General features: G+C 57.4%; 8 protein-coding genes across 8 annotated transcripts; 5 read left to right on the top strand and 3 right to left on the bottom strand.

Moving 5' to 3' along the window:
• Nucleotides 1-553: 553 nt before the first annotated feature.
• B0H64DRAFT_345615 (uncharacterized protein) lies at nt 554-4,479 on the top strand. The gene is made up of 8 exons (XM_062801318.1): nt 554-1,095; nt 1,175-1,378; nt 1,431-1,513; nt 1,571-1,750; nt 1,808-1,900; nt 1,952-2,108; nt 2,171-2,415; nt 2,475-4,479. The coding sequence occupies exons 1-8, from the start codon at nt 948-950 to the stop codon at nt 4,029-4,031; spliced, it is 2,667 nt and encodes an 888-aa protein (XP_062656761.1). The 5' UTR covers nt 554-947; the 3' UTR covers nt 4,032-4,479.
• A 280-nt stretch (nt 4,480-4,759) lies between these two features.
• B0H64DRAFT_403839 (60S ribosomal protein L3) lies at nt 4,760-6,847 on the top strand. The gene is made up of 6 exons (XM_062804344.1): nt 4,760-4,907; nt 5,064-5,142; nt 5,229-5,385; nt 5,444-5,467; nt 5,527-6,176; nt 6,248-6,847. Exons 1-6 carry the CDS (start codon nt 4,895-4,897, stop codon nt 6,501-6,503), a joined length of 1,179 nt encoding a protein of 392 aa, XP_062656760.1. The 5' UTR covers nt 4,760-4,894; the 3' UTR covers nt 6,504-6,847.
• An 847-nt stretch (nt 6,848-7,694) lies between these two features.
• Nucleotides 7,695-8,322, top strand: B0H64DRAFT_376180 (uncharacterized protein; the record flags this gene model as incomplete). The annotated part of the gene is made up of 2 exons (XM_062802461.1): nt 7,695-7,974; nt 8,069-8,322. The coding sequence occupies 2 exons, from the start codon at nt 7,695-7,697 to the stop codon at nt 8,320-8,322; spliced, it is 534 nt and encodes a 177-aa protein (XP_062656759.1).
• Nucleotides 8,323-8,461: 139 nt separating this feature from the next.
• B0H64DRAFT_465417 (uncharacterized protein) lies at nt 8,462-9,326 on the top strand (the record flags this gene model as incomplete). Its single annotated transcript, XM_062807667.1, has 3 exons — nt 8,462-9,048; nt 9,108-9,210; nt 9,267-9,326. The coding sequence occupies exons 1-3, from the start codon at nt 8,768-8,770 to the stop codon at nt 9,324-9,326; spliced, it is 444 nt and encodes a 147-aa protein (XP_062656758.1). The 5' UTR covers nt 8,462-8,767.
• Nucleotides 9,118-10,612, top strand: B0H64DRAFT_208977 (uncharacterized protein). Its single transcript, XM_062799386.1, has 2 exons — nt 9,118-9,210; nt 9,267-10,612. Exon 2 carries the CDS (start codon nt 9,473-9,475, stop codon nt 10,280-10,282), a length of 810 nt encoding a protein of 269 aa, XP_062656757.1. The 5' UTR covers nt 9,118-9,210; nt 9,267-9,472; the 3' UTR covers nt 10,283-10,612.
• B0H64DRAFT_345608 (Metallo-peptidase family M12-domain-containing protein) lies at nt 10,581-13,798 on the bottom strand. The gene is made up of 2 exons (XM_062801317.1): nt 13,409-13,798; nt 10,581-13,331 (listed from the first exon to the last, which is right to left on the bottom strand). Exons 1-2 carry the CDS (start codon nt 13,473-13,475, stop codon nt 10,942-10,944), a joined length of 2,457 nt encoding a protein of 818 aa, XP_062656756.1. The 5' UTR covers nt 13,476-13,798; the 3' UTR covers nt 10,581-10,941.
• A 2,063-nt stretch (nt 13,799-15,861) lies between these two features.
• B0H64DRAFT_208847 (uncharacterized protein) lies at nt 15,862-18,162 on the bottom strand. The gene is made up of 4 exons (XM_062799385.1): nt 16,877-18,162; nt 16,559-16,819; nt 16,097-16,501; nt 15,862-16,026 (listed from the first exon to the last, which is right to left on the bottom strand). Exons 1-4 carry the CDS (start codon nt 18,071-18,073, stop codon nt 15,964-15,966), a joined length of 1,926 nt encoding a protein of 641 aa, XP_062656755.1. The 5' UTR covers nt 18,074-18,162; the 3' UTR covers nt 15,862-15,963.
• A 3,545-nt stretch (nt 18,163-21,707) lies between these two features.
• B0H64DRAFT_403819 (uncharacterized protein) lies at nt 21,708-24,596 on the bottom strand. Its single transcript, XM_062804343.1, has 2 exons — nt 22,426-24,596; nt 21,708-22,368 (listed from the first exon to the last, which is right to left on the bottom strand). Exons 1-2 carry the CDS (start codon nt 24,481-24,483, stop codon nt 21,793-21,795), a joined length of 2,634 nt encoding a protein of 877 aa, XP_062656754.1. The 5' UTR covers nt 24,484-24,596; the 3' UTR covers nt 21,708-21,792.
• Between the last annotated feature and the right edge of the window lie 2,379 nt (nt 24,597-26,975).

Genomic DNA, 26,975 nt, shown 5'->3' with positions numbered 1-26,975 from the left:
CCCTTTGTGTATTTGATACATGCCGCTCTGACGACGTGTCAGCACCCCACCTCGCGATGCGGGCGCATTCTCGTTGCTTTGACACCCGGGGTTGTGGTCAACCACGCGCATCCATTGATGCTTGGTGAACTGTGAAGTACGAATACTATTCCTTTCTTGACCGAGAAACGGAAGGCTTGATGATATGATATCTGCACTTTCTCAACGAGGTCAGGACCACGTTCCATTACAATAGTTCCAGGTTATTCCTAAATTTCGCAAGAATTATCCCTGGTCGTTTCGGGCGAGGTGACGATTTCGGAGTGGACCTGCCAAAAATCGCCAAAAAGGGGGTCGGCCTAGCGGCGGATGACGGTGCGGGACTCCTCTGAAGGTACCCTGACCTCTGGGATACCCGCTTATCCTTGGCTGCTCTGCGAGACATGAACGGGAAGACAATTGCCTCTACCCCTGCCACCTGTGGGTTAGGTGTTCTGCGTGCCTCTCAGACGGGTGGACGAAATGTCTCCCCAGCCCGACTCCTCCCCATTCCGAGATTTCTTCTCGGCTTCCATGCTGCCCTCTGCCTTCCCTCACTCTCCGCCTCGACTCGACCGCCTGAAACCTGCCGGCGACCATTTGACCAAGGCGCCGAACAGGAAACGTGAGGGGTAGTCGTTAGCTTTTTGCTTCGCATTTGTGCCTGCCTGGGCCGCTTTCGTTGTTTTCGGCAACTTTGGTGTGCGCGATTGGGAGCCGTCTGCAGGGTTGAGTTGATCGCAACTCGGTGGGCAGAAAACAACAATTATCAACAACCCGCCATCCGCGCCTCGTCGCAACTCTTGTCCGGTCTCGAGACATTGGGTTCTTACCCAGATCTTGATGTTGATCGCGCCCGCTGGCATCGACTCCTCCAATTGTTAAAGACATAGGCCCTTCCTCCCGCCATCAGGGCAGAGTCGGCAATCATGGCAAACCATCATCCTTCGCCTCCGATGCAAATGCAGATGCATCATGGACCGCCAGGTCCAGCGCGGGCCCCCGTCCCGCAACAGTCCTTTTCGTCATCGCGACAGGTCCTCCTACAACAGACCGAGGGGATCTGGATCCAGCTCGGTAATGCGCTCCCCTGACAACGCAACCGCGCACGCCGCGCGTTGGCCAGAGGTGGGCCATAGCTAACACTCCGTTCTAGGTGGACTTGCTGAGCAGATGGGCAATCTTGACGACGCGATGGCTTCGTACGAGCGCGCCATTCGAACCAATCCCAACTCGATCCCGGCCATGAACGCCATGAGCTCAGTCCTGAGGACACGCGAGGATTTTCCCAAGGCCGCCGAGTATCTAAATGCCATCCTGAAGCTGGACGAAAGGAACGGAGACGCGTGGGGTTGTCTCGGTACGTGCGCTGATTGTAAACCCATCGGCTGTTTGCTAACGGCGTCGGCCAGGACATTGCTATTTGATGATGGACGATCTGCAGCAAGCCTACAGTGCATACCAGACAGCTTTGGTTCACCTGCCGAACCCAAAGGTTTGTTACTCCCCTTCATCTTACCGATCGCCGAATCCTCACACGAACAAATAATAGGAACCCCGCCTCTGGTACGGCATTGGCATCCTCTACGACAGATACGGTTCGCTAGACCATGCCGAGGACGCATTTGCCCATGTTATGAAGATGCAGCCGGACTTTGACAAGGCCCACGAGATCTATTTTCGACTGGGGATCATTTACAAACAGCAACAGAAGTACAACGAATCGCTCGAGGTGAGCCGCCTAGCACGATCTCTGGGCCATTATAAGTTGCTGACTCGATTCTCGCAGTGCTTCAAGTACATCGTGAACTCGCCGCCAACGCCACTCACGGAAGAGGATATCTGGTTTCAGATTGGGCACGTCCATGAGCAGCAGAAAGACGTATGTGTTGGCAGTGACCGCGCCGCTACTTCTGGTACTAACGCTTGCTAGTTTGAGAATGCGAAGGTGGCTTACCACCGCGTCCTCGACCGTGACCCCAATCACGCCAAGGTCCTGCAACAGTTGGGTTGGCTCCACCATACGCAGAGCCAGCATTTTGATAGCCAGGAGCGGGCTATCGAATACCTGGAGAAGTCAGTCGCAGCTGGTGGGTCGCTTGATTTTTCTCCCTTTTCCCGTGTGATGGCATAGGATGTTAACATTCCGTAGATAACTCTGATGCACAAAGCTGGTACCTGCTCGGCCGCTGTTACATGCAGATGCAGAAATACCCCAAGGCATACGAGGCATATCAGCAAGCCGTCTATCGCGATGGCCGGAACCCGACATTCTGGTGCTCCATTGGTGTTCTGTACTACCAGATCAACCAGTACCGCGATGCGCTTGATGCTTACTCGCGCGCAATCCGCCTCAATCCATGGATTTCAGAAGTTTGGTATGATCTGGGCACATTGGTAAGCAACAATATCTGGTTTCTGTCTTGTTTGACTTGCTGCTGACCCGAGGCCACTAGTATGAATCTTGCAACAACCAGATCGCCGATGCGCTCGACGCGTACCAGCGCGCCGCTGAACTCGACCCCTCGAACCCCCACATTAAAACCCGGCTGCAGCTGCTTCGCAATGGACAAACTAGTGGCGCCGCGCCGGGACCTACTGATGTTCATCCTCAGGCTTACCAAGCAGCTGGCGCCGTTGGACCCCCGGGACCACAGTGGGCCGGCTCGGGCTCCGGTGCGCCGCCGCAGCCGCCACAGGCGATGCCTAACGGCGCTGCTCCCGGCGGCCCTGGGCCCAACTCGTGGGCGGGTAGAATCTCTGATATAAACCCCCCGCCGCAGCCACGGAACCCGTATGCTGCCGACCGTGAACCCTTCCGCGGGCAAGCCGGCCCCGGTCAACGACCCCCCAGCCCCCAGCCGGAGCAGCAAATGAGGCCGTATCAGGACGCCAACCGGGTACCCGAGCAACTCAGACGGGGTCCATCACCTCCACCACCAGCCCACTACGCAGCCCCTCCGCCGCCACCGCCGCCGCAGCAGCAGGCTCAACAGCCCCAGCAGCCCCAGCAACCCCCTCCGGGATCGCAACCCCCTCGCATCAGGAACCCGAACTATGGTGGACACACCCCGGTCGCGGTGCTCCAACAACCTAGCTCAGGGCCTGGCCCGAGTGGGAACCCGGCGAACCCATTGATGCCTTATCGCAACCCTAGCCCTCGAAATGATGGCCGGCCGCCCATGCATGACAATCGCATGCCGTCGCCCAAGTCGGCCTATCCACAGCATCAGCCACCCTACTCGGCGCATCCCGATCAGGCAGGTCCTCATGGCCCCGAGCCTGGAGTACCTCTTCCGCCACAACCTGGTATGCCTGCTGATGCTGCTCTTCACCGGGAGCACGATCCTCGCCCCCCTTCGGTTGGCCCGAAGAGGATGCGCGAGTGGGAGGATGATCGGGAAGCGAAGAAGCCCTCGACTGAGGAAACACGGGCGCGCATGGACGACATCCGCCATCGCCGCCCTTCCACGTCGCCCCGCCTTGAGCCATACCGCCGCAACTCATCGGAAGTTAGGCGTTTTGATGAGCGTCGCATGGAGGATGCTCGGCGGGCCGAAGAGCAACGCCGGGCTGATGATATGCGTCGCGCCGACGAACAGCGTCATGGCAATGAAGGATACCACCCGTCCGAAGCTGCCCACCACCCGCAGTCGCACTCGGTTTCCGCTCATTTGCCACCTATGCAACAGGGCCCGTCGTCCATGCAAGGCCTCATGCATGAAGCCCCCGGGCCACAGCCTGGGCCGGCTAAGAAAGAATACCAGCCAGGACCCGAGGAGAGACGGATGGAGCACCCTCCCGCCGCTCACCCTCCTATCGCCCACCCCCCCATCGCCAGTGAGCCTGAGAGGGCTGCCCGCACGATGGATGTGGATGAAAACTATGACGATAGCGGGGAGGAAGACAAAAAGGCGGGCATTGTTCCGGGCCCTGCCCCGGGTTCGGGTTCCGCGGCAGCGGCTGAGATCAAGAATGGGACGCCCACTACTGCGACTATTAATGGCAACTAAGCGTGGCTCGCGTGAACGCACGCACTCTGAGCCAACCTGGATACTCGGATGTGTACCCGTCCTCGGTTTCTGTTGGTGAGATGACATGGCGGTTGTCTGGATGTTTTCCGAGCTGCCATTTCTTGACTTCGAGGTTTATATCAGGCCACGCTCACGCAACTCTGGCTTTTCCGGCAATGGTGGCCTTCGTCGACCTATTGAGTGTTTTTTTTCCTTTCCTTTTTCTTTTTGTTCTTGCGTTTTTAAAGCGACACATCGAGGTTCGAGGTTTTGTTAGGGGCTGATAGTTTAGTAGCCAATGCTGCATGATGGTTTGAGCCCGCTGGGCATGGTCGCCTGGGATGATGGACATTGTCGACGGCATGGATTGTGGGGATTCTTTGTTTAACATCATGTAGCCAGCTTGATAAACTTCAGTTATTTATCACAACACTTCTGAAACCCCCACCTCCTCGGCTTGTGCTATCAGCGATGTGATACCCGCTCTCAATAATGAAAACTAAAATATGGGAAGTGGGAAGTGATAAGTGTCCAGACTATTGAATCGCCCAAGCAACGTCTCACGATTGAGAGCCTACGGTGCCTCGGTGCGTCCAGACTTAGTTGAGTCGCGGGTGTCGTGAACGCCATGCCCTCACATCGGATGCAAGAGATGCGATGTCACGTGATTTGGACAATCTTTCTGCATTTTGAATCCACCCCCAGCCGCAAACTCAGGTTAGGGCTCCGCTGCGATTGGCCCAAGCGCAAAGCTCCATCTCACACAAAAATCCAACTCCAAATTCTAGCCTTTTTTTTCTTTCGTAGCTGGACCTGGGGGATTCTTTGACCAAACATCACGCCAACCGCAGATATCAGCAACCATGTCTCACCGGAGTGAGTAGACCCTCAACATCCTCCCCCTGATTTTATTTCATCTTCAATGCTTCAGAATCTTGCGCTACCCCGCGACCAACGAGATCAAGCGTTGCGACTTTGGAGCCCCGACAACTCAAAATGATTTTTTACCCCTGAGACTGACGGTTTATATAGAGTACGAGGCCCCTCGCCATGGTTCCCTGGCGTACCTGCCGCGGAAGCGCGCCGCCCGCCACAGAGGAAAGGTCAAGTCGTAAGTTGAAATTGCAATCCCAATTTTGAGTATTCGCGAGTTGGATCTTCTACGGGGGCCGAAGCTGACCGTCGGTGCTATGACAGCTTCCCCAAGGACGACGCCAAGAAGCCCGTCCACCTGACGGCCACGATGGGCTACAAGGCCGGCATGACCACGATCGTCCGCGACCTCGACCGCCCGGGTGCGAAGGCTCACAAGAAGGAGGTCGTGGAGGCTGTGACAATCATTGATACCCCACCTGTACGCGCAACTCAGCCCGCTTGGCTCTTTTTGTGTCAATGGCTAACATCTTTTACAGATGATGGTTGTGGGTCTGGTTGGCGTAAGTCATTGCTGTCCGGCCGAGGATGAAGAGGAGGTCGATTGTCTAACGAGATACAGTATATCGAGACTCCCCGTGGCCTGCGCTCCCTGACCACTGTCTGGGCTGAGCACTTGAGCGACGAGGTGAAGCGCCGTTTCTACAAGAACTGGTACAAGAGCAAGAAGAAGGCCTTCACCAAGTACGCCAAGAAGCACTCCGAGAACAGCGGCGCGTCCATCACCCGCGAGCTGGAGCGCATCAAGAAGTACTGCACCGTCGTGCGCGTTCTGGCGCACACCCAGATCCGCAAGACGCCCCTCAAGCAGAAGAAGGCCCACCTTATGGAGATCCAGATCAACGGTGGCTCCGTCGCCGACAAGGTCGAGTTCGGCCATGGCCTCTTCGAGAAGCCCGTCTCGGTCGACTCCATCTTCGAGAAGGACGAGATGATTGACGTCATCGCCGTCACCAAGGGTCACGGTTTCTCCGGTGTCACCGCTCGTTGGGGCACCAAGAAGCTGCCGCGCAAGACTCACAAGGGTCTCCGCAAGGTCGCCTGTATCGGTGCCTGGCATCCTTCCCACGTCCAGTGGACTGTTGCCCGTGCCGGTCAGATGGGTTACCACCACCGTACCTCGGTCAACCACAAGGTTTACCGCATCGGCAAGGCCGATGCCGACGACAGCGCCGCTACCGAGATCGATGTCACCAAGAAGAAGATCACTCCGTATGTCCCACCCTACCCCAGCCCAAGCCCATTATATGAAAGGCATACAGCATCGCTAACAAGTGTCACAGCATGGGTGGCTTCGTTCGTTACGGCGAGGTCAACAACGACTTCGTCATGGTCAAGGGCTCTGTTCCTGGCGTCAAGAAGCGCGTCATGACTCTTCGCAAGTCGATGTTCATCCACACCTCCCGGAGGGCCCTCGAGAAGGTCGAGCTCAAATGGATCGACACCTCGTCCGAGTTCGGGCACGGTGCTTTCCAGACCCCTGCCGAGAAGAAGCAGTACCAGGGCACGCTCAAGAAGGATCTGGACACCAGCGCATAAAGCGTGTCGGTTTCTTGTTGATTTTCTCGGTTTACAATGGCATTGGTGTCACGGTCTCGTTGCTCTTTGGGTTGGGGTATGGAATTCTACCTAGCATTTTCAGCTTAGTAAAAGGGCTGCATGAGAGGAATGGGAAAATGAACCAATTGCCATTGATAGTTGCTCAGTGATAAAATCCATATCGTGTGCACAGTATCTGTAAACGCAGCCTCACCTTCCGTGGTGGGGTTCGTCCAATCAGTGGGCGGAACACCCCGCCGGCGCTGCTGTGTGGTGCAAACGCCTGGACGTCTTGGCACGCGCGCGCGGGTTGCGCAACACTTTCTAATTTTTATCGATTTTTGGGGAAAAATAGGAGGAGAGAAAATTATATACAGCTATATCAACCAACCCACTATAAGCGCGCACCGCGCAGATACCTTAAGCTATATATCTAGATACGTAGAATCCGGATTTTATACCCGATCGATGATGCGGATAATGCGCGTTGAGGTATCGATAGATTTCTGTTTTTCTTGATTTTGTTCGAACTTTTCGAAGATATCTTGGCAAAGCTTGGCATGTCTTGGCGATTTTTACCAAAAATTCACCAGTTTTTAAACCCATCAAGATCTCAACGCGTATTATCCGCATCATTAATCAGATACAATATTCGGATTCTACGTATTTAGATATAGAGCTTAAGGTATTTGCGCAGTGCGCGCATGTAGTGGTTTGTTTGATATAGCTGTAGATAGTTCGACTGATTTCTGGTCTTCTGGCTGTTTTTTTCAAAAATTCGAGCGTGTTCGGCGCGCGCGCACGCCAAGACGTCCAGGCGTTTGCACCACACAGTGGCCGAAATCCATGGCAAAGCAAGCCGGTTACATCATCGTCGCCCAACTTGCGCGCCGCAGAAGGCTCCCTCCCATCATGGTCGCGATTATTTGTCGTCGCTTTTCCCCGTCACTCTTGCTACAACAACCACAACGGTTAATAGAAACTCACCGAGCATCGCTCCACTTGCCTAACCAACATATTTGCAAACTCTGCAGTTTCTTGTCCTCGAAAACCACACCACCCCCGCCCTCACCTCAACACCAAACAAGTCATCTTTCTCGAGCCTCAAATACCGCCGACATCGACCACAGACCGCCACCCAGGCTCTCCTCCCTGCGAAGCCGATCTTTCACCACAACTCCCACGACAGCCATGGCCTCCTCCTCGGACCAGGACTACATGGCCTTCCTCAACAAGGCGAACGAGGACCCCTCGGCGGGCGTCGCGACCGCCGCGGCGGGGGCGCCGCAGAAGCGCCAGTTCCGCGCGACCGTGGCCGGCGCTAGGGTGCCCGAGCCCATCGCTAGGTTGTGTGGGGGGCAAGGCGGCGGCGGCGGCGGTGGCGAAGTGTTCTATACCTCGGACGCGGACGAGCCGTTTGAGGCTGTGGCGCTGAAGTGGGATGGGAGTGGGAAGGGGTTGCCTGATGAGGGTAGGTTTTCTCTCTTTGTTTTTTCTCTCTTTTTTGCCGTCATTTGTGCTGGCTTGTGGGAGAGCGGTTGCTAACTAATCTTTGTGTGTGGCAGAGGCGTTTGCGGAGCTGATCCAGCATTGGGATCCGAAGAATGCGGAGGTGCAAATCATGGACCCGGTGGACTGGGATCCGAATGGGAAGTATGGGGAGGTTGTGGACGCTTTGAAGGAGGCGGGAGAGGGGAATGATATACGGGTGTATCGGGTCGTGAGGGAGGGGGTGAAGGCGGAGTATTGGGTGGTTACGGTCGAGGGGAAGGAGGGGGCTGAGTTGGTCGGGTTGAAGGCCCTGGCCGTGGAGAGTTGAGGTCTTTAGGGGTAAGGGTTGTTGAATTGCTGTGGAATTATCGATATTTGATTCCGTTCCTCTTTCTCTCGCTTTTCGAGATGGGGGTAGCTATTTAGGTGTCTTAGATCCGACGTCAGTCGAGTAACGAGCGACTCACTGACCAAAACCCCCCTGTCCCTTTTGTTCGACGTAATGGTCGCATGTCATTATCGGCCGCCATCAACCTGCAAGTTTCCTGGCACGTACCTGGGTACGGTTTCCAGCTTTGACCTATCACCCTATTCCTGCGTCAGCGATGCGATTCAAAGCGGCTGTTGCTCAATCAAAACGCCTGCCCCACCCTCCTTCCTCTTCCGCTCAATTAGTTAACCTGCACAGTCAGGCAACTCCTCACAACTTGAACTTCGGTTTCTCTCCACAGCCACCTTCAACGAGGACTGAACCTCAACTGTAAATTCCCACCATGCCGACAACTCCCAACGCCGCTTCCAGCAACCACTCGGTCTCGATGTATGGTTTTCCAAATCCGGCGCCACTCGCGGGAAGGAGCCAGTTCAGCCAGTCCTTCGCAAGCCCTGGCTCGCCCGCATCGTCTTCAAACGTAGATGACAGCTTTACCTGTAAAATGAGAGACCGCCAAGCGAGGGGTAAGGACCCGTATCAATCCGGAGACGGCTCTGATGGCGGCAATCTCAGTGGCCGTGAGTCGGGTTCCGGGACAAGGTTACGGCTCGGCAGTGGTCGGTGAGTGACCTTCTACACCCCGCAGACTCTCCGTCGCTGACCCCTTCCTTCCATCATAGTGTTGAGAAGGAAGACTTCTCTCGGGTTGAGAGCCGGAAAAAGGCCATCGCCTTCCTTGACAACCCGGAGCTTCTCATGATGCACGCGCAATCCACAGGCGAGGTGAGTGTTCCGCCTTCCCGAAGCCCAGCCGAGTCTCATGCCAATGCCCCGCCTAGAGCATCGCAGCTGCTCGTCTTCACTTCACAAAAATGCTTTGCGGCTACGACGAGGAATAGGCAATGCATGCGACCGCGCGTCCTACCCTCTTACACTCTCGTCGAATCCATCACCATTCCTCGAAGAACTGCAGGGCTGGAGCGAGCCCCAACCCACGAGCCGGCCCCAACTTACACAGAAATCCATCAACCAACAATAACACATTATGTTTCGTCCTATTCCCTGGCTGTGGGACCTCGTCCCTAGCCTTGACATTCGCGCAACAAAGAAGTCCTTCACTATCACCTTTGGCAACAATAAGCTCCTCCAGACAGAGTCTCCCACCATCGTCCGCTTAGGCCATCTCTCATTCGCAATACGGGACTTCTTATCCACGACCCTACGCAATGCGCGCATGCAGCGAGCCCTGCTCAAACGAAGCTATCAAAAACACCAGGGGCAAATCATCACCATCACCCCAACGGCCTGGTGGATCCTACTGTCCATCACCGTTGTTTTCTATCCCCTCGCCTTCGCCAGCATTGCCATGGTGTTCTGGCTACTTGCCACCTGGCTGGTACTGTACGTAACCTACGAAGCGGCCCAAATCATCGCCCGGGTCACCCGCAGGCTGCTGGACGGCCCTGTCCAGACCTTTGTCTCTGTCATCTGGAATCTCTCCCGCGGCGCACAGCCCTTGCCGGTGGCAGATGCGCCGGGGGAAAGAAGCGTTCCGCCACGCATACTGTTGAACATACAACCAAGCACGCCAGAGGGCGGACTACAAAGTCCACCCAGATACGAACAGACGAGTCCATCGCGGTGTGAACAACCAATCCAACCATGGTTTGAACCGCCAAACCCACCGAGAAGCAGACCGCCGTCTTACTCGGGTCCGTTAGTGTCGGAGAGCGCTGAAGACATGGTCATAAAGCACAAGCACCGACCCCGACAAACCAGCATCCACCCCCTACCGAAGGCACGGAGGAGAGCGATCAAAGCCATCATGAGTCGGAGAGTTCTGGAGGGAAACTAATGGGCTGATAAGATTTTGCGAGAGGTGTGTCCGTATTCAGCGTCAGCGATTGTGAACATTCATTTCGAGAAGGCCTGGCCTGAAAGGGGGCGGGGATAAAAAAACGTCAAGAATAGGCAGGAACACGAGAGTAATGAATTAACTGAGCAACGGCATTCGTTTTTCCATTAGCCAGTCTCAAGCGGTGTGTTCCATGTTTGGCGCCCGCTGTATACCTTAGACAGTATTTTGCGATATCCCTTTCCACCCACTCAAATTCCCTAAAAGGATCAAGTCACACCAAGACATGCACAGCTGAGTAATTAGAAGCTCGAATCTTTGCACTATTATACTTGAACCAGAAGTATATTCATCATCATCATTCAACATATATCCCCGCAGCAACACGGGCACATACAACGCTGAAAGGGGCTATAAAAACATGGAACCCAACATATCAATAAAGCAGTAATGGTACTGGCTAGGTAAGAAAACCAAAAGCTTCCTCCAAAAAAAAAACGCCGGCTATGCAAGTCTCTCCATCCCATGCCCAAAAGCCGAGACACATCTATATCCAAAGGAAAGCAAGCCAAGCCCGCCACCCGATCCGCAAGAGCCAAAACCAAACCCAGACCACACCGGGTATCATCATCCCCCCGCCTCACTACCGCACCACCCGATCACGCATACCGGAAACTGCGCGTGCGCATCGGCTCCCACCGCATATCCTGCTGCCCCTGCTGCTGCTGCTGCGGATAGTAGGCATCCGGCCCGGAGCCCATGCCCTGGGGCGGCGGGGGGACGGGTGCGTAGGCAGGGCCGGGCCGCATAGGTGGGGAGCCGCCGCCGCTGCGACCGCCACTGCCGCCTCCGGCTCCGCCTCCGGGGGGAACACTGCGGGCGCCGAGGTAGGGGTTGCCGCCCCAGCCGGCGCGGGGCGGGGCGGCGGCGGCCTTGCGGGAGCGGGAGCGGCGGGCGAAGCAGCTCCAGCAGCAGCTGATGAGGACGAGGAGGATCAGGCCGCCGCCGACGCAGAAGACGGGGATGGAGATCTGCTTGTTGTTGTTGATCCAGTCGAGGATCTGCTGGCCGAGCGAGGAGCCGACGCAGTTGCCGTTGTCGCAGCGGCCGCCGCCCTCGCAGGAGGTGCCGTCGAGGAAGTACTGGTTGAGGACGTAGCACTGGTTGGGGCCGAGCTTGGACGAGTGGCACGACAGGTCGCAGCCCGATGATGAGCAGGATGTGGTCGTGTCGGCGCCCATGAAGGTCGCGCACTGCTGGTCGCGCGACGTGCAGCGGCCCGACGCGCACTCGAGGCCGTTGTCGCCGCACGACTGGCCGTCGGGCGCGTTGACGTCGACGGGGCAGCCGGCGGACGCGCCGGAGCAGGTTTCTTGCGGGTCGCAGGAGCCCGAGCTGGCGCGGCAGACGGTGCCGTTGTTCATGAAGCCGCACTGCGACGTGCAGCATTCTTCGTTGGCCGGGTCGCACACGCTGCCCGCCGTGTACTTGCACGTCGTGGGGTCGCAGCAGGGGTTGTTGGCGCAGCTCTCGTCGCCGCCGCAGTCGCAGTCCTCGCCGTGCTCGACGATGCCGTTGCCACACTGGGCGCCCGTGAAGGTCGTAACGCCTCTGTTGCTGGAGAGGCAGTTGAATCGGTTAGGGCTGCGGCCGAGGAAGCTACAGATGTTGCCGATGCTGCAGGGCGAGAACCGGGTGATGCCGTTGCCTGTCGAGGGGTTCATGATAAAGTCCCCGTCGGCATCGCAGCTGCCCGTGCTCAGCGGGCAGCACTCCTGCCTCTCGAGGCTCCCGTCACCGCATGTCGTTGGGGTGCAGTCGTGCACCGCGCCAAAAGTGTGACCCGTTTCGTGAGCAAACACCAGCCACTCGGTCGAGGTCCGGACGACGACGTTGGCGGACGCACTCGTCTCGTTGTCCCGTGTCGATGAACCCTGCTGGCAAACGGCGCCGAGCCATGCGAGGCCGACCGTGGGGCCAGAACCGCAGGTGGACAAGAGGGTCCAGAAGGCGTTGGTATCTTGCCACTGCCCTCGCCATTGTGAGAACAGGCTGAGACGGGCGTCGACGTTCGTACCGTCATCACAGGGCCTGTTCCAGGGCGCTGACGGCGGGGGCGTGCTCGGACACGCGGCATCGCTGATGGTAAGGTTCTGGAGGGCCAACGAGATGTTGAAAGTGGACTCGTAGAGTTGCGATGCCGCGTTCACTAGCTGGAGGACATTATCCGTCACAGCCTCTTCGGATCCGAGGGCTTCGCTGTAGGAGCAGTCGGTGGCAATGCCGATCAAAGCAACCTTCCTGGTGGTCGGGCAGCCTTCGGTCGAGCCGATCGAGTTTAGCAAATTTACTCCGGCGCCGTTACCACCAGACGTGTCGGTTTGGCGTCCAAACAGCGCCCTCGGGCTGATCTGCCAGGCCGATGTGTCCGGGCTCGCCTCTCCCATGCTTCGATAGACGATGTTGTTCTCATCTCTGTTGTGTAGAAGACTGTCCGAGCCACAGGACACCGCACCGTCCAAATCACGCTTCAGTTCGTCGTGCCCCGAAGATTGGACGTCGCTATCTCTCCAGACAACCATGTACTCGTCCTCGGCATCGTCAAGCTCCGGATCCCCGCTGACCGAAGTCTGATGGTAGGCAGCGTTGGTTTGGATGTGGTGGTGGTTCCCATTAATGGTGAAGACGCCGTCGAAGATGGGCTCGTCGCCATCGCGGCGCACCTTGATCCGGCTCCAGCCCACATGCTTCCATTCCGACTCCCCGTCTCGCCGGACAAAGCTCTCGCCCCTGAACAGCCTGTGGTCCCGCCTCTCGATGGGTCTGGATTGGCGTATAGAGCCATCGGCGGCGAGGAAGTGGATCGTTGCGTCCCCGCCGATCAGATCGTGGTTCGGCTCTAGCGTCAGGCGGACCTTTTGTTGGGTGGTGGAGATGACGAAGGATACATCGAAAGAGGTGTGCGCATGTACTCGGTGTGATGGCGTTCGTATTACAGCGTCTTCGATCCGAGCTACGGATGACAACGGGTTCCGCTTCACCGAGTGTGCTACAAGTCCTTGTGAGTTGGGGAACAATGGAAACAATACGGCATTGGGGGAATGCTTGAGGAGCAACAGTGCATACCTATCGCATCTTGTACGAGCAAGCCAGCAGCTGTAACAACGGCCGCGAAGGCCCTGCTAAAAATCATAATCTACGGTTCGAACGCTGCTCGCATCCCCCGCTGGTGATTGGGAGAAAGGGTCGTCCAGGGAGATGGGAGTGTGTTGCCAAAAGATGGTATGCAACCCCAAGAGAATTAGGTAGTTGGTATTTCGTACAGTTATAGGTACTCCTCGAACCCGCCCGGGATATTAATTTATGATATTCGTGATTTTTCGCTAAGGGACCGACTTGTATGCAGTGTCGGGCCGGGCGTCGGAGAAATGAAGGAAGACCGGTCAAAATGAATGGGCTCACAAAAGGAGTTTCTTTTCGCTGAAGGAGACTCGGAGGAGGAAATGGGAGGGCAACAGTGGCAGTGCACAGTGTTTTGTCGGTGGGTGTGGCGGTTCGGTCTGTCACTCGCCCGATGAAGAGCCAAGGAGGTTGAGAGCCAAAGAAAGGTGCCAGCCAAGGGCCCCGGCCACTGTGCGAGCCGCATTGGTTACGCGGCTGCCAGGGGGCTTTGCAGTTTAAGGCAGTAGGTAAGGCGTCAGTCAGCTGCGGGGCACTTCGAGAACAAAACAACGAACGAGAGGCAAGAGCCGATGTCAGCTCGCCTGTTGACTTGGCAACATTTTGATCGACCGGCAGGTTGATGAGGTTGCTCTTGATATTAAATATGTACAATTTTGTGGGATTTACTATGCTTCCGTATCCAAAGAGCCCGAGAGCACAACAAAAGTGTAGTTAAACCCCCCCAGAATCGCCAACCCAAGCGCCGGCCTGCCGAGCCGTCCCGAGTCTGCTGGTCTCAGTTTCAGGAGCGGCACCCCAAACCGCCCAGCCCTGTGCCAGGGGAGAGTTGGTTCAGACAGCCGCCTCCTGTGCCGGCCACCCTTGCAAAACCCACAGTCGCCAGAGAAAGCTCCCGAGGAGGATGGCGCTAACCCGGCCTGGCGTAGCGGAGGGATGAGACGATAATTTTAGCGTCGGCTTCAAAAATATACATATTTCAAAATTCAAGATTCATCGGGCTCAATTCACATACAGATTCTTCGTGGTAAGGTTCGTCGTCCGCACAACTTCGGCATGCAAGGAAAAGGAGATACAGATTACAGATGGCACAATCGGCCTGCTAACGTCACCTCGAACAACCAACCACCAACCACCCCGTCGTAGCCCCCTCCCCTTGTGCTTGCCCGCCACGCCTCCGAATCCCTTGGCTGGCTGTTCTTCGCACTGTCAACGCCGCTTCCTCATTCAGTTCCCATGTTATTTCCATCCGGGACAACTTGCCGCTTTAAGCGAGCTGGGTGAGCACGATTTGGAAACAATGGAAACCCAAGCACTACACTCCATAAATTCGAGCAGCAACCGTACTACAAATTAGTTATATCTCGGTGGAAGTGAGGAACTGAAAATTTAAGAAACCAATTCGAAAAGGATCCTTGTGGTAATGTGGTAGTTAGCTCTTTGGCTCACCCCTTCGCAGCTCCGAGTCTGTCCTTGAGACAAGTTAAACCCCGAGCTCTCCGATTCTCTTTGTCGAGCTTGCTGCTGGGGTCCATCAGGTTTCTGCATACTTGGCCCTGCACCCAAGATATCGCCAGAACAAAGATGATGCCACTCGGCCGAGGCTCATATGCTTGGCGACGTTGTTCTTTCACAGGCAAGATCTCGAGCGAGTCTGAGGGGTGCTGCGGTTGACCGCTTAGTGATACGTCCTCGCGAAGACGTACTACGTAGTCCTGACGAAGTTGATGCTGGCGGAATGCGATCTACATAATCTGTAACTCCATTCATCCCGAGCCTCACGCTCACCCAGCCCACCCGATTGGCAGGTGGTCTCTCGAGCTCTGGGCGATGAGAACCAGAAAGACAAAACACGGGATAGTGACTGATCGAAATATCGAAAATGGGAAAGGAATTTCCCAAAAAGCATTATGGTAACTACCCCCGCATCTCATTCTTCTCAGAAAGGACTGCACTTCCCGTGCTGCATCTGCCAAGCACCATCGTCAGCGAACCGCAGCAGCATTGGCAAGAGGTGTTGACGCGTCCCGTTGCCGCCCAAGGGACTTGGCCCCGGCACTGACTGGCCCGAGGGCTCAACCCGCAAACTCCGAACGGGTGGTGGCCGGTTGCTCCGGTAGCCTCCAAACCCAACTGTCGAGAGTGATGGAGTCGGGCAAAGATGCAGCATTGGCGCCCAGGGACGTTCCCAGTTGCTCGCTCACAGACAGGGCTGGCAGAGAGAGCACCGCCACGCCCATTTTGCACATCCTCCCGCATCACTGATCCTTCGGCACCAAAGCTCAGGTAGGCATCCATCAATGGACGGACCAATCGAAGCTTGCATCAGCAATGAAATAATATATCCGACGCTACTCAGAGCAAAGGAGAAGGAAAGCCAACAACATCACAGATAACCAGACCCTGAGAGAATGATACCCAGGCATAACAGCAGAAACGGTGGTATAATCCTGATAGTACACCCCCTCGAACCTCACTCGTCACCAAAAAGCACCCAGCGCTTACTTCCTCCTGGCTTCGTGGACAACGGCAATAATCTTCTCGACAACGGAGGGGTCCGAAAGCTAGTAGAAGGAGACCACGTCAGTCGAGGCCGAAACAACAGAGAGCAGCATGTGGGGCAGTTGTGCTTACCGTGGTGATGTCGCCGAGCTGGTCTTCCTCGCCAGCCAAGATCTTCCTCAAGATACGCCTCATGATCTTACCGCTGCGCGTTTTGGGGAGGTCGGGTACGATAAACACCGCCTTGGGGGCGGCGAAGGGCCCGATACTCCTGCGGACCTGTAGGATAAACTCCTTCCGGAGCGCATCCGACGCCTCGTTGCCGTCTTTGATAGCGACGAAGGCGTTGACAGCCTGGCCCGTAAGCTCGTCCGCCACGCCGACAACGGCAGACTCGGCGACGGCGGCGTGCTCGATTAGGGCAGCTTCGATCTCTGCGGTAGAGAGACGATGGCCACTAACGTTCACGACGTCGTCGACACGGCCGCGGATCCAGTAGAAGCCCTCATGATCCCGGCCCGCACCGTCACCAGTGAACTGATACCCGAGTTAGTCAACTGGCCTCCCCAGAGCCTGACCACGCTGAATACTCACATAGTACCCCTTGTAAACATTGAGGTACGTGTCCATGTACCGCTTGTGGGCGCCCCAGACAGTCCGCGCCATGCTTGGCCATGCCTGCTTGAACGCCAGGACACCCTCGACATCGTTGCCGGGGATCTCATCGCCCGAGACGGGGTCGATGATGGACGGCTCGACGCCAAAGAAGGGAAGGGAAGCGGAGCCGGGCTTTGTCGGCGTCACACCAGCAAGGGGCGTGATGACGTGGGAACCAGTCTCGGTTTGCCAGTATGTCTGCACCACGGATCAGCATAGAGCGGGGAAGGATATGCAAATCCAACGACAACTCACGTCTATAATTTGGGCCTGCTCCTTGCCGACAACTTCAAAGTACCACTTCCAGACCTCGGCGGCGATAGGCTCGCCGACGGTGCCGAGAACCCTCAGGTGCTTCATCTCATTTCGCACGTGCTGGTCGCCAGCGCGCTTGAGCAACCGCAGGGCGGTCGGGGCGACGTAGAATTGTGTCACCTTGTGGTTCTCGATAATATCCCAGTAGCGCGAGAAGTTGGGGTACGCGGGTGTGCCCTCGAAGACGACCGTCGACACACCGAGAAGCAGGGGCGCATACACGACGTAGGTATGGCCCGTGATCCAGCCCACATCGCCGCCGCAGAAGAAGCGGTCGCCGTCGTGGATGTCGAAGACGTACTTGGCCGTGGTCGCGGCGCCGAGGAGGTAACCGCCCGTGGTGTGCATCATCCCCTTAGGCTTTCCGGTCGAGCCGGAGGTGTACAGAAGGAAGAGCGGGTCCTCCGAGTTCATGGGCTCGGGCGCGAGATACGCTGGCCACTTGTCGACCTCCTCATGCCACCAGACATCGCGGCCCTTGGTCATGGGAATGTCGGCGCCGGTGCGTTTGAAGACGAGGACGCCTGTGACGTCGGGGCACTGCTTGAGGGCGTCGTCCACAATCTTCTTTGTGCCGATCAACTTTCCGCCGCGCTTGCCCTCGTCAGACGTGATGACGACCTTTGACCGGCCATCGATGACACGATCGCGCAGCGAGTCAGCCGAGAAGCCGGCGAAAACAACCGAATGGACAGCGCCGATTCGGGCGCAGGCGAGGAGGGCAACGAGAGCCTCGGGGACCATGGGCAGGTAGATGGCCACTGTGTCGCCCTTGCGCACACCCAAATCCCGGAGGACGTAGGCAACCCGCGAGACCTCGCGCAGGAGCTCGCCATAGGTCACAGTCCGGCCCTCGGATGGCTCGTCGGCCTCGTAGATGATGGCGACGCGGTTGGGGTCCTTGAAAGCGTGGCGGTCGACGCAGTTGTACGAGGCGTTGAGCTCGCCTTCGAGGAACCAGGCCACATCACCGTTGGTCAGAGAACCGCTGCTCACTGTCTGGAAGTCCTTGTGCCAAGTCAGCAGCTCGCGAGCCAGCCTCCCCCAGAACTTGGTGGGCTCTGTGATGGACTCCTTGTAGAGTTGCTGGTACTCCTCGAGGCCTGGGGTTGCGCAATTGTTAGCGCGCCATGTCATGCACCGGGAAGGCTACCCGGGCGCCGGTCGCGGAGGCCGAGTAGCGGGTTTAGGGGGTTGTTGCGTACCACTCAGGTGAGGTTTGCTCGGGTGGTCTGCCGCATCCTGGTTAGCTTGCCATTCTTCTTCTTCCCTTCGTCCAGATGCCCCGCAACGCGTCTGGACTGCATTTCATTTTGCCGCACGGCACAGAAGCGGACCTACTCTCGAGCATCTTGGCGGGGGGGTCTGGAGGAGAAATGTCGTGTCAGCCATTCTTCCATTTCCTTCCTTGCCTGGACTAGCTTGCTGCAGCTACAACCCGTCTGTTGGATTGGGTGGCTGGGTGGGTGATTCAAGCTTACGAAAGGTGTCGACCTCATGGGCCTCGGCCACCACGGGGGCTTTGGCGCTCACTTCAGCCATGATAGTGGCGGCGATGGAGGGGTCGACGGTATGGCGGGGTAGCGACTTTTCTCGAAGATGGTGGGGGTCGGGTGTCAGTCTCGCGCAAAGCTCGGTGCGGGTTCACAACCTAATGCAAGAGGAGATGGGAGCAAATATATGGAGGAGACACGGGGTAGAGGACCAGTGAAATATGATTAATCTAGGGAGTTTAAGCCGGCGAGGAAGGGGCGAGGGGGGAAGGGACGCTTTTGTAGGTATCACAGCGACGATCGCACCAACGGATACCGGTCGAGATGCATGAACGAGGGTGCACTCAGAGGCTGTGGACCTGCACTTTCCCCATCACCTAATTGTGCCGGTAGCGGTACCTGACCTTAGGGGAAGCTCCGGCCGGGATGGTGGGGTGGTTTAGCCAAGGGCAAGCGCAAGTGGGTTTTGTAGTTTCCCTCCGTCCGACCAACCCCTCCAACTACCAATGTCGCCATTGCTCGGCCCTTGTAGCCGGAATGGAGGCGGTGCTTAGACGAGCCTGGGCGTGTGCGCGAATAAAGCTTCTTTCGAGAGAACCCGAGGATATCGACCGGGAGGTTAGGATCGAAACTACCTCTGGCTTGTCTGAAGCCTTTCGCAACCCCTCCTGCCGGCTTGCAAGCCCAGGTTGCCCGTCTGCGGGGTGTCATGGGGGGGTGCACCAACTGCTTGTTTGAGATACAGGTTGACAGGGTTCCCAGAGAGTTGACATCAAGCCCTCAGAAACAAACCACATGCCCCAAGCTGATGTGGGGATACATACTTTCGGGAGCAGACCCGCGCAGGAGGGTTACAGTGTACCACAAACATTGGTGTTCTTCCAGGCTGCAGTCCACGCCGATAGACGTTACACCAACAACTTACACTCCTGATGAACCCCTCCTCATCCCGAGCAAATTGGACAAATTGGAGCCTTCCATGGAGGGGTGGTCTGCTCGGTGCCAGTGGTTGATGTTGTTGTTCCACAACGCCGAAGATTTGATGAGGGGCTAGCGCCTTCCTTCCCCGGCGCCCGGGTAGGTCTCCATGTTTCTCTCCGCGGGCCGACAAGGACAGCCTAGCCTCAACAAAACCACACAGAAGAAGCGCAAATGTGACAGGATCAGGTCGAAGAAGTCGCTTGAGAGCGCGATACCGAGGATCGCATCCAACAAGGGCAGCCAAGACGAAACTCTGCGGCAAAAAGGCACGGGATTATTATCACAGGCGGCCACCTGCGGGGACCGGTCAAATCAAGCTCCAGTACCCCGCGACCAAATAATTATTCGGTCGTGCTGCGCATGCGGGGTGACAGGTTGGGAGCCGGCTGGCTAATAACGTTGCTTCTATTCTTCGGTCCCCTGTTTGCCATGCGATCCCGGTGCGTGCAACGTGGGTCGGATTTGATATTCGAGTCAGACAGTGGGTGAGTGGCTTCGATCCCCCAAGCAACTGGTCCTGGTTGCAAGCCGACATCCAAGGTTGCCCCCAACCACAAAGTTGCAGTGCAGTATGTGCGGCCTGCGGTCGAGACGCTTCTGTGTGCAGTGCTTGAACCAGGAACGCCTGACCCAGGACTGCAATCGCGGGCTGGTGAATTACCTAACAGACACAACCGCAGGGACCCGAGGGAGGGGATCTGAGACCATCGTCAGCAAAGTGTGTGTGTGTGTTCGTGTACTGATACTTGAGAATGTAGTTTCCTATTTTGGATTTAACGGCTTCCATCCTTCGGCGCAAGCTTCTTCCCCCGCGTGCGTCTCAGCAGCGTTGCTTGGCCCTCGCAAGCACCGATCGTCTTGGCTGATGCACTGCCGGTTGGATGCTTGGGAGTGACGAAGGCGGCGCCTGGGGCGTGATGCTGCCCAGGCTCGGCGACGACAAGGCATTGGTTTTCTCACAGCTGCCCCGCACCTGTCCCAAAGGGACTCCGCGATGGGATTCGAGCAGCCAACCTCTTATTGGTGCCCATGTAGCGGGTTTCTCGGTCGACATGCCGTGAATGACGGTAGTCTTCAGCTGCAGTTTTACCCATGCTGACCACTGTTCTCAGTATCTAAGGTAACTTGGAGGCTAGGTAGGTATTGCTGAGCACACATTTTTGGTCCACCATCTTTGGCAGCTCACGCGATTCAAGAGGCACTGTAAACAGCTCGCTGGGCTGTTGCTGCTTTGCTAGTGTACTTGACCTCGGGGCCATCATCCCCTTTCCCCAAACCCGAGGTGGGTCATCCAATCCGGGGCCCCGATATCGAGAGCGATCTCCGTTCCCGCAAGACCGAATGCGCCTCTACCCCTGCATCATGCGACCCTGGGCTCTTCCACAGCTCCGTTCTCGCGTGCTCGGGTGACCGAGAGAAAGCAGGGTGCGAGCCCGATGCCCGTCGCCCAGAGCACGGGTTGTGCGGTCAGCCCTTGGTCCGAACGACGGGGTCAGCCCTTGTTCGTTAGCGTCCATGTCTTCCGTCTCGGTAACTCACATATCGAGGCCGGGCAAGGTCATGGGTGGTCGTAGCCACGCTGGAATTGAATGGGAGCAAACCGATCAGACTTTCCGTAGTCAAACCAGGCCGTTAGATTTCGAGATATGCCTGGGTAGTGCTAGAAAAGTGACCAGTTTTATTTATTGTATCAAGTGATTGTGAGCGAGGACGTAACGAGCCGTTCTGGCCACCACCACCAACACTTGCGGGGGATGACACAGTCGGCTAACTCTTCAGCAAACACCCATCATAGTTCGAGTAGCTAGAGTTCAGATACGTACATAACTACATACAAACACATACCCAACATATATCAGTGAGTAGCAGGGACATTACTAGTAACGAAAAGAAGAACGTGCGCGAAGAGGGAATATATAAACCTCCGCGTCCATCATCATCAAAGAAACACCGAGCTTCAAAAACATCAAAACATTCGACAAGGTTGTCAGGGGAATCAAAACTAGAGGGGAATCAAAAAGAAGAGAAAAGAAAAACATCAAACAACAAACAAACGAAAAATAAAACAACAAAGGAACAGATCATCAACCAGAAAATCCGTCCTCGCTAGCAGCAGAGAAAGCAGCAGCAGAAAAAAAAAGATGCCGCCCGCCTGTAAAGCCATGCCCACCGTGAACTTCGTCTCCATCGCCACAGGTCATCTTGATCCCAACCAAGCTCCATCATCCATCACCCCATTCCCTCATTACACCAGCAGCCCCCCACCCTTTTCCCAGCCCATTGCCATCGCATCGCCAGTAAAACCAGCAACAGCACCAAAACCACTACCACCACCGCCACCCGACCACACCCACACCCACACCCACACCCACAACCGCCCCCTTAAAAGCAGTTCAGGCTCCCCTTCTTCTTCTTCTTCGCAATCGTATTCATGCGCTCCTCCAGGTGGGCGCGGGCGATCTCGGCGTCGCGGCGCTTGCGGCGCTCCTCCTCGACCTGCTGCATGCTGTAGCGGTGCTCCTGCTCGGGCTTGTCGCGCAGCTCCTTGAGCTCGGCCTCGAGCTCGTCGCCGCGCCGCCGCCACGCGTCGCACTCGGCCCGGATCGTGTTCTGCTGCCGCTCCAGGTCCGTCAGCGCCTCCTCCAGCGTCGCCGTCAGTTGTTTTTCGGCTTTCAGGTGCTTCTCGATCAGCCGGATCCGCGCCTCCTGGTCCTCCTGGATCTGGATGATGCCGACCGAGGCCGCGGCCGAGGTGCCGCCGATGTCCTTGCTGGGCGGGCGCGGGGTGGGGGAGGTCGTGCCTGGGTTGGCGCCCGACCCGTTGGGGAGAGGGGGCAGCGGGATGGCGGGCGGTGGCGAGGGGAGGGAGGCCACCGAGGAGCTCTTGCGGACTTGGCCTGTGAGGGAGTCGGATCGCTCCGGGAGCCCGGCCGCCGAGTGCATGCCCTCCAACTTGACCTGGTGAGTGTTAGTGGTTTGGTTGATGCGCTGGAAATGGGGTGTTGTCAAACATACCTGGAGAGAGGTGTATTCCTCCCGGATGGCATCCAGCTCTCCCTGCAGCTTGATCTTGGCAGCATTGGCCTCCTCCAGCTGGACGTTTCGCTCCATCTGCAGTGTTGAGAGGCGGTTGCTGGCCATCTGCGCTTGGTCGTAGTTGTTCTGCAGCTGGTCCTCGAGCTCCTCGACAAGCCGCGAGTTCTTCTTGTTCTTGCTTTCGAGATCCACCACCTTCTTCTTGACCAAGGCGACCTGCTCCTCGATCGGGTAGGCGCTTTGTGCTTTGGCGCTTTCCGCCTCGAGAACTTCGGCCAAGCTCGCCTTGACGGTCTCGAGATCGCGCATGACCGTGTCGTTGATGTTGGACAGGTCCACCACGTGGTTCTCGAGCTCTGCCCTCTTCTCCTGCTCCTGAAGCAGGGCCTTTTGATACGAGACGAGCTCTTCGAGGCGCTCCGAGATCCTCTCGACGCTGACATCCAAGCCAAGAGCAAATGCGACCTGCGTGGCAACCTTCATGAGGTCTTCGCGGGCCTCGGTTAGGTCACCCTCGAGTTTGCTAATCCGACCGGCATGCTCGGACTTGAGTGTCACCAGCTGAGATTCCACGTCTTGCTTTGAAGAAGACGTCATTTCCTCGACGTCCCTGGCGTGCTTCGATTCCAGCTCGCCGAGGCTCTCCTGGTGCGCCTTGAGGGCCTGCTCGTGGTCGGCGATCTGTGCCTCCAGCTTCGCGACCAGCTCCTTGCGGGCTTCCAGCTCGCTCGTAGCCTCGTCACGGTCATGCGTGGCCATCTCGAGGAGCTTCTTGGTGGCCATGTGTTGCTGCTCGACCTCGGTAACCTTGGACTGATTGCTGTTGATGAGGCCCTTGTACTCATCAATCTCACTTCTCAAGAAGTCAACCAGGCTCTTGTGCTTGGCCTCGGCCTCCTTGAGCGCCTCCTCTTCCTCGGGCTTCTTCTGCCCGGTCTCGGCCAGCTGTTCCGAAACAGAGGCAAGCTGGGTCTCAAGTTCCCCGATGGTCTTGGCCATCTGTGCCTCGGCGTCGCGCATGCTTTGCAATGCTGTGCTGTGCCTGTCCTCCCAGCCGGAGAGTTCTGATGTAAGCTCCGAGATTTTCTTCTCCCGTAACTCGATCTGAGCCGCTGATTCCTCAGAAGCCACTCTGGCCGATTCGGCCGATTCCTCCGCCGCAAGGTTAGCTCGCTTGAGGGACTCTTGCATCTCGGCAACTTCCTTGACATCTGTCGCGGAGCCGTCCGAGTCAACCGGAGCTTGTCTCACGGAGTCTTGGGGCTCGACGACCGCCTCGGTGGATGCAGGGGTCTTTTCTGCTGCCAAAGTAGCCTGCTTCAGCGACTCTTGCAGCTCGGCCAACTGCGCCTCCAGTTCCTTCTCCCGCGCGGAATGCGCCGCCTGCATCTCCCTGATTCGCCTCTCGCTTTGTTCGAGCTGCTCGCGGAGATTTGACACCATAGCCATATCCATAGGGGAGGTCGCCTTCAAGCTGGACCGTTCGCGCGTTAGCCCAGAGATGATGGTCATCTTTGTCTCCATCTCCTTTTTAGCCGTTGTGACATCCGCCTCGAGTTCCTGGATACGCTCCGACCGAGAGTGGAGCTCGTGCATGGCCGAGTTGAGGTTGAGCTCAAAGTTCTGCATGACATCGGGCTGGTCCTCGAAATTCTCAGCCGCAATGTTCCGTAGCGATGCAAACGACCGATGGGCGCGATCAATAATCATGACGTTCTGGCTTGACTTGCGGCGGATCACTGGGGTGTTACCCTTTGGCGATTGGGCTTCGGTGGTCGCGGCTTGGGCCTTTGCAACCTCCGTTTTGAGTTCCTCCACCACATCGAGAGTGTGCTGGTGTTGTTCCTCCAGCTGGGCGTACCGTTCGGCAAGTTCCCTCTCGGCGAACTCCCTCTCAGCAGCAAGGGCCTTTAGTCTCTCCACCTCTACCAGGACATCAGAGTTCGCTGACTCGGTTGGTGAAGATTCCTGCCCCTCAGCCTTTGCCACAACGGTCTCGGCATCGGGTGCTCCCACGGTAGTCGCCGGAGAGTCCATGGCGGAAGATAGCTCGGACGAGAGCGATTTTAGTGAAAGATGGGCGCCGTCTCTCGTGTCGTTGGTCCTAGCGTCAGACAAGAAGGAATGCGGCCTCGTTTGGAGCGGCGACGCCACCGAGAGCATCGAGTCGCGTGGGCGCTGCGGGTGCCGCGACTCATCCACTGCATCTTGCATATCTGCGAGTGCGCGAAGAGCTTCCTCATACTTGGCTTGGAGGAGGTCGTACTCGGTAAGTGTTGACTCGTGCTCGACGCGCAGGCCGAGCAACTCCTGAGTGACGGTGTCGAGCTTATCGGCGACAAATTTGGACTGTGCCGGGCTGGCGGCATACTCAGCCTCGCCATTTTCCGTTGCCAGGTGAGCGCGCGAAGGCTTGGGGGTTGTGGCCTCGGCGGTTGTTTCCGCGGTCGGCTTCAACTCCTCGACCGCTTCCTCGGACTGGTCCTCGGCCTCCTCGGGAATGTCTTCCTCTCCACTCTCAGGGATAGTCTCTTCCATTTGGCTTTGTCGGCTGACATGACTCTGGCTGCGTGAGTGCTCGGCAATGCTACGACTGGCCGTGCGCCGGTGGCCTGCCCCGTTGCTCAGTCCGGTCTCGGCCTCGGCGGCTGGCGCATCCTGTTGAATGTTGTCGAGTTCGTGCAGGAGCGAGTCTAGTTTCCCGAGGCTGCGTTGCCGCTCGACTACCTGCTCTAACCGGTCAATTTCTCGCTGCATCAACTCGGCATCTTGGTCGGCTTCGGCGAGGCGCTCTTCCAGTGTCGAGATGTAGTCCTCGCATGTCGCCTCGTTCTCGCGCACACGGGTGATCTCCTTCCGCAGCTCCATAATAATGGTCGCGTTCTTCTCCTCACCCGAGGTATGGCCATCCAGCTTGGCTTCTAGGTCGTGGAGGTAGTTTTCGGTACTCGTCTCGCGGTCCATCAGCTTTTGCAGCCGCGACTGGAGCTGGCCGTTGATGGTTTCGGTGTAGGCGCACTTGGTCTCTTTTTCGAGCAACGACCCCTCGGTGATGGCCAGGGTAGCCCGGGTACTGGCGAGTGAGTGCTCCAGCGACTGAATCGTCTTCTCATACTCCAAGACCACCTGCTCCACAGCCTGTGCGAAGCTATTTGATCTGTTCAGGCGCTCGGTGGCAATGTCTTCGGCGTTTTCGTCGCGGTGTTGGTTTTCAGCGGCCTCCTCGTCCCTGGCCTTTGCCATCTCGGCAATCAGCTTTGCGTGCCGCTGGCCCAGGGCCTTGTAATTTTCCTCCGAGTCGAGCAGGCGGTTCTGCAGCTCAACTTCCCGCTCGTTCTGCCGCTCGGACCTCTCGCCAGGGGCCAGGGTCCGGCGCTCGCCCCCGCCCCGTTCTGCACTCCGGATTTGCTCCCGCAGGAATGCCACCTCGGCCTTGAGCCGGTCGATTATGGCCTGCTTATCGCCCTCCTCGACCTGTTGGATTCGCGGCTTGCTCTGGATCGCTCGGGCCCTCTGCGCATATTGCACCGTGTTTAGCGTCTCGCTGAGGTGGAACTCGGCCGGCGTCACGCAGGCAATCATGTACGTGATGGCATTGCCCCCGAGGGAGTCCTGGAGCAAGCGGGTCAGCTTGGAGTCCCGGTACGACACGTGGGCTCCGGCCTGCCGCGACGACAGCTGCGAAATGACCTTGCCGAGCGCGGCAAGCCCCCCGTTGATCGAGATTCCTTCCTTGGCCCGCTCGCCCTGGGCACCCGTGTTCTTGAGGCGCTCGCTGCCGGCTAAATCGACAAAGTGCATCTTGCTGTCGGTGGTGACGAGCGTCTCGCCGCCCCCAGCCAGCCCCTCCAACGGCATCGAAAACCGCTTCTCGGCACCTGTCGTCGCTTGCTGTTTTGCCTTTTTCTGCACGAGGTTCAAGCTGAAGACGGCGTGAGAGCGGGATGACCGGGCGTTGATGGCTGTGGCGTCGGTTTGGCGGAGCGTGGAGCCTTGGTTCAGGACGTTCATCAGATCCTCGACCGAGTTGACTTCGACCTGATGCAAGCCGGTGAGGAGGATGTTGCCCTTGACATCCTCGCGGATGGTAACGGTGCCTCGTTCGTGTGCCGGAACGCTGTCTGGCGATAGGAGATCTCTCAGCTGCTCGTTGTAAATCTCAACGTACGAGGCGCGCAGCGTCCAGTTCTTCTCCACTTGAGAGGAGCCAGGCGCTTGCGCCGAGTACCGCGCGGGCGTACGGAGCTGGGACATGGAACTGCGGTTGGGGTTCCTCTTGGGGCCCTCCAACCGTTCGAACAGCGCGGTCGCGGCGCGCGGGATGACACCTGGGGCCGGGCGGGAAGACACGTTAGCGATGGCGCTTAAGACTGGGCGACACGGCGGCGCGAGGCTACTCACCCATGACATCGGTATCTCCTTGCTCTAAAGGGCCCGATGTCCCCATCGTATACGATTTTCCTGCGCCGGACTGGCCATAGGCAAGAAGCGAGACGTTGTACCCCTGGGTAAACGAGTTGATGCAGTCT

The sequence above is a fragment of the Chaetomium fimeti genome, assembly GCF_033439085.1.
Source record: "Chaetomium fimeti strain CBS 168.71 chromosome Unknown B0H64scaffold_6, whole genome shotgun sequence".
In the NCBI taxonomy this organism is placed as follows: Eukaryota; Fungi; Ascomycota; class Sordariomycetes; order Sordariales; family Chaetomiaceae; genus Chaetomium; species Chaetomium fimeti.
Note: the sequence above shows the minus strand (reverse complement) of the source record. Positions and strands in the feature narration are given on the sequence as shown.